The 5,057-nt window shown below is 39.6% G+C and overlaps 1 protein-coding gene across 1 annotated transcript; it reads right to left on the bottom strand.

The window, feature by feature from the left end:
* Positions 1–2,343: 2,343 nt before the first annotated feature.
* LOC112072823 (homeobox protein zampogna-like) lies at positions 2,344–3,971 on the bottom strand. The gene is made up of 2 exons (XM_024140220.2): positions 3,527–3,971; positions 2,344–2,955 (listed from the first exon to the last, which is right to left on the bottom strand). Exons 1-2 carry the CDS (start codon positions 3,873–3,875, stop codon positions 2,441–2,443), a joined length of 864 nt encoding a protein of 287 aa, XP_023995988.1. The 5' UTR covers positions 3,876–3,971; the 3' UTR covers positions 2,344–2,440.
* Between the last annotated feature and the right edge of the window lie 1,086 nt (positions 3,972–5,057).

Here is a 5,057-nt window from a genome sequence, read left to right as displayed (position 1 = left end):
TGACCTCATGTCTTGGTTTTTGCTCTGACATGCACTGTCAACTGTGGGACTTTGTATAGACAGGTGTGTGCCTTTCCAAATCAGGCCAGTCAATTTAATTTACCACAGGTGGACTCCAGTCAAATTGTAGAAACATCTCAAGGATGATCAATGGAAACAGGATGCACCTGAGCTCAATTTCAAGTCTCATAGCAAAGGGTCTGAATACTTATGTAAAAAAGGTATTTCTGTTTTAAATTTTTAATACATTTGCAAAAATGTCTAAAAACCTGTTTTCGCTTTGTCATTATGGGATATTGTGTGTAGATTGATGAGAGACATTTATCTTTTAGTAAGGCTGTAATGTAACAAAATGTGGAATAAGTCAAGGGGTCTGAATACTTTCCGAATGCACTGTACATGGTGTTTTTCAGTCATAACTATTATAGAACATCAGCTTTTAAATCCACCCCTCAACTACTCTTAGATCATCCCCCTATCTCAGTAAACTGCCCACTCATGATTTCCATGTACCATACATTTTTCAACTATGCTGTGATGTTTCACATAAATTCTGAAATTGTCTAATTGCATAGTATCTACAGATTGCGAGTTAAAGATAAATATTTGTACTGAAAGTATTATTATATTGTTGATCGATTGACTATGGCTTTCCAAATCTCCCAACTGTGCTATTTGTCGTGTTAATTTAAGATTAGTGTTGTGATTTTTCAGCCATTCGTGAACTTGTAACCAGAAATTAGAGGGGGCTATTTTACTTGTTGTATTTTATTTGACCTCTCAGACTCACGCAGCTGCAGAACGAGCTTAAAATCAAATCAAATCAAATCAAAATGTATTTGTCACATGCGCCGCATACAACAGGTGTCGTATCTTGTGATTGGCTCTGGATAAGAGCGTCTGATAAATGACTAAAACGTAAAATGAAAACATGTGTGCTTTACACGTTTTGCCTTTCGTGTAAATTTCACGTTTTAAATTCATGAACATTTACACGTTTTTTAATGTAACTTTTTATCAAGGTGTATTAGGTCAGGATTACAGTTAGTAAATGTAGCCTATGTTTAGGGTGGTTTGCATTTTTGCTACTCAAATTGTACATTTGAATATGTATCTAAATAATCAACAATTATGATTTTATTACGATTGGTTGTGTCTGTATTATCAATTAGTGAATAGGGAAATGTATCAGTATACGAATGACAGGTAGGCCTATAAGCCTACTATTAATATGACATTGATTTACCATTCAACCACGGTCACTATTTATGGTCCATAATGTCAATACTATCAGAGATCTGTTTGGAAAATCCCTTGCAGAAGGTAGAAGCCATATTTGCACACTTGAACCACAAAACAAATCGGGGCAGTGTAAGCAGCAGGTACCGTATTTACATGAATTATTTTGGCTCAACATTTTGAAAACGTGAAATCTTCTAGAATTTAAATTAAGAAAATATAAACTAGCCTAATTAGCTAGTTCATAATAAATTACCTTTACATTCTAAGCCTCATATTCAATTATAATATGGGATTATTTTCAAACCCAGCATTTTTAGATTGTCTGTTGTTAGATTTAGTTACTTTAACTTGTAGGCTTCAGGCTTCAGGATCTCGACCATAATATTAACAGCCATATTCACACTCATCACGTCCTCATTGGTGCAAAGTCTTTTGGATCATCTTGTTGAAGGCTACACATTTCTGTCCTTCTGGGTTCAATGTTTAACAGGCACGAATATAATATGTCGATATCCATGTTTTTTGCTAATTCGAATTTCATAATGAAGATAGCTGTTGGCTTGAATCGGAGAAAAATAACTTTAGTTTACCAAGATATTTGTTATAACGAATCTACTGCATGTATCCGAATGTGAAAATGTATTTTAAAGTTCAAGGCTTAGATCGAAAATTCTGTCAAAGGTGTATTAACATTTTAGAAATGTAAATTGGTTTTGATTTCGATTTTAGCACTTGATATTAGCCTATATTGTTTCATAATCCTAATCCTATATTCCTCCTGTTTTATAATAAGAGTTATATTTGTTTGTGTGTGTAAATAAATTAAATGAGCATACTGATGATTCCCAAATTGTTTTAAAGCTTTATTGAGTTATTATTTGGCTATACATTCCTGCGTAATAATTTCAATATTATTATCTAGGCCTTCTACTTTATTCAGGACGTGTATTTAATTTAGCTGTATCCATCAATGTTGTCTGAGTGATGTCGATAGGATTGTCCTTGCAGGTGTAGGCTACAGCATCAAAAAGGCTCACTGTGGGTCGAAATGATCTTACTCTCCACGAGAGAATAAAGAAAGTATTTACACAGAAACGCACGTAGAAATGTCGACCCAGTGTCGTTGTCTTCTTTTCGTAGGCCTAAATCCATAAAGTGAATGAATGTCATGTTTTTGAGGCATGGCTACGCCATTGTGTCAATGCATGCTCCCACAAAGTGCATTGCTAGAGAGCCATGGCTGGAAGCAGTACATGTAGGGGTAGTATCCATATTGGTAGGCCGGGTAGAGAGGCAGAGCAGGCGGACTGGACAGGTCATCCTCACCGTACTGTCTTTGATCGTCTCGAACCAGGACCTTCACCGCCACTTTCTTAGCTAGTGTGGCTGGTGTAGAGTAGTTACGGGAGGCTAGTTCGACCGCCATCTGCCGCCGTTTGGTCTTATATCTCCGGTTCTGGAACCAGATTTTCACCTGGGTTTCCGTGAGTTTCAGGGCGCCCGCCAGGGCCGCGCGTTCAGGACCAGACAGGTAGCGCTGCACGTTAAACCGACGCTCTAGCTCGTAGACCTGCGCGTGGGAGAAGGCCGCACGGGAGCGCTTCTTGTTACCAGATATGGGTTGGCCTACGGTGCTGTAACTACTCTCCCTCTCCTCCTCTTCCTCCCTCTGTTTGTCTTGATCCAGACAGGGTAGTTGTTTGTTGTTTATGTCTGTATTGGAGGAAAGAAGAAATTAAAATGCCTTGTGGTTATTTGGCAAACAGGCGACCTCTTTATGCTTCAAATACCAACAACGTATGCTAGTCTATGTCGCTCCAACACACCGCGTGTTTCCACAATACGTCTTTCTGGTAAACATCTCCACAATCACTTACTCTGATGTTTATTACTCATAAATTACAAGTTCAAAGCCAGTAAGTAGGGTTATCATTTTACTTGTAATCATGTGATTATTAAGCATGCTTCCTATTATATACAGCCTATTGCGTCGGTCGTTTTAAAATACAAATCGAAAGCCATATCAAATGTAGACCTGGAAATAACTAAACAGAACTGACTTTTTTCACTATATATGGAATTTAGTTTGTTCAAAGCAGAATTGATTTTGTTCACTGTAGGCCGGTATAGACAGTTTGCTCACTGTATGTGGCTATGGCTTGGTGAGACAAAGTAGCCTATTGACCAGCATAATCACATTCCAACAACAAACCTATGTCATGATTGCATTTAGATTCCTGGTCGATATCAATAATCTTATAAACAGACTGAGAGGGTGACGTACCTTTTCTGCATGACATGTATTCCGTCTCTTCTCCAGTGGACTCTTCACTACCGGCCTCAGACGTGGGCTTCCTGATGTCGCCCAAACCGGGAGAGGGACGAATATTTCCTTGGCGGATGTGTATCATCTCCATCTCATCCCGTTTGTGCTCCTCACTGCAGTCCGACGTGGATGAACCGGGGCCCATCGAGTTCCCATCCCTGCTCTCGGTTGGCTGATCCTGGTTGATGGTGGCCAGCTTTAACGCGCATAGATCTGTCAGATCCCGTGAAATTTGAATGTTGTCTCGTGTGTCAAGTCCCCGGGTGAGGATGTCGTTGATGGAGAAAGAGGGGCGGCCCAGCGCCATGATGACATTTACGCAAAACCAACTTTTATCACAACGCAAGTTTTATTAGGATATTCTCTCAACCCACTCTCGAAAGTAGTGCGGCCCGCAGATACAGAACCCATCAACAATGAAAACTCTCCAGGTATTGATTGAGTTGTCCTCTCTGCTCTTTTCTCTCGATCTTCTCCTGATGTAATTTAATTGCGGTGAAACAGCCTCTGGTCTAATCAACAGCGGATATGTCAGTATATGTCATGTCTGCTTTACAATTCTCACTACTGCCACTGAAGCCTGCGCTGATTGGCTGTGTGAGCTGATTATCCCCGCCCTGGACCGCCTTGCCGGGTAAAGTCTATCCCTCAAGCGCTTGACTTTAATTGATGACGGAGAGATAAACTAGCTACTTGGGCGTCATTTGGAGACCAGGAGCAAAAGCCTGTAGTGATTGTATAAGTGTTATGGACTATGATGGATGGAGGTAGCACAAATTCAGCCTTTTTTAAACTTTTGTTTGAGTTTGACACTGTTGTTAGGAATGAGGAAAATTTAGTAGTTAGGGGAACGTTAGGGGAACGGTCTGCTGTTATGTGAGGGGATTTTGTTGAGGGCAATATGTGAAGGGTTATTGCAAGATCTAAGAACATTGTATTTGTGTGCTGTATGGCTCTTATCTGGTTTTAATGTGTTATGACGGATCAATAACTATTAGTGCGGAGACTGTCGTACGCTGTAGCCTCACCGCCTCTGGTCTCTTAGGCTATCCATACTCACTATAGGAATTCCATGGGCCTACGCATTTCAACATTAGCCTACATTAAATTGTTTGGTAAAGAGGGTGACATGAAAACAGTATTTTATTTATCTTATTTTAGTCCACAAATGTGTGCTGGGCGCCTCTGTCCATTCAGTTGTAAGTAATACCAAAAAGTTACGTTCATAGAAGGTCCCTTATGCATTTTTGTCATGGTTTTAGAGGGTTTTTCTGACACTAATTTAAATTTGTACTGTCTTTATCACCTTTCTTGTGCTTTTGCCTTGATGTGGATTTGAAGCTAAAATGGTGCTTAAAATGTTCCTACAGTAGGCTATACAGTACATGTCCCACGTATCAAATGCTTCAAAACTTTCAGCGACATGACTGTTCAATCAAAGTACTATTATAAGTTGACTTGTGTGGCCTTCACAACGGATCAAAGGTCA

This window comes from Salvelinus sp. IW2-2015, unplaced genomic scaffold (genome assembly GCF_002910315.2).
Source record: "Salvelinus sp. IW2-2015 unplaced genomic scaffold, ASM291031v2 Un_scaffold2052, whole genome shotgun sequence".
NCBI classification, from domain to species: Eukaryota; Metazoa; Chordata; class Actinopteri; order Salmoniformes; family Salmonidae; genus Salvelinus; species Salvelinus sp. IW2-2015.
Note: the sequence above shows the minus strand (reverse complement) of the source record. Positions and strands in the feature narration are given on the sequence as shown.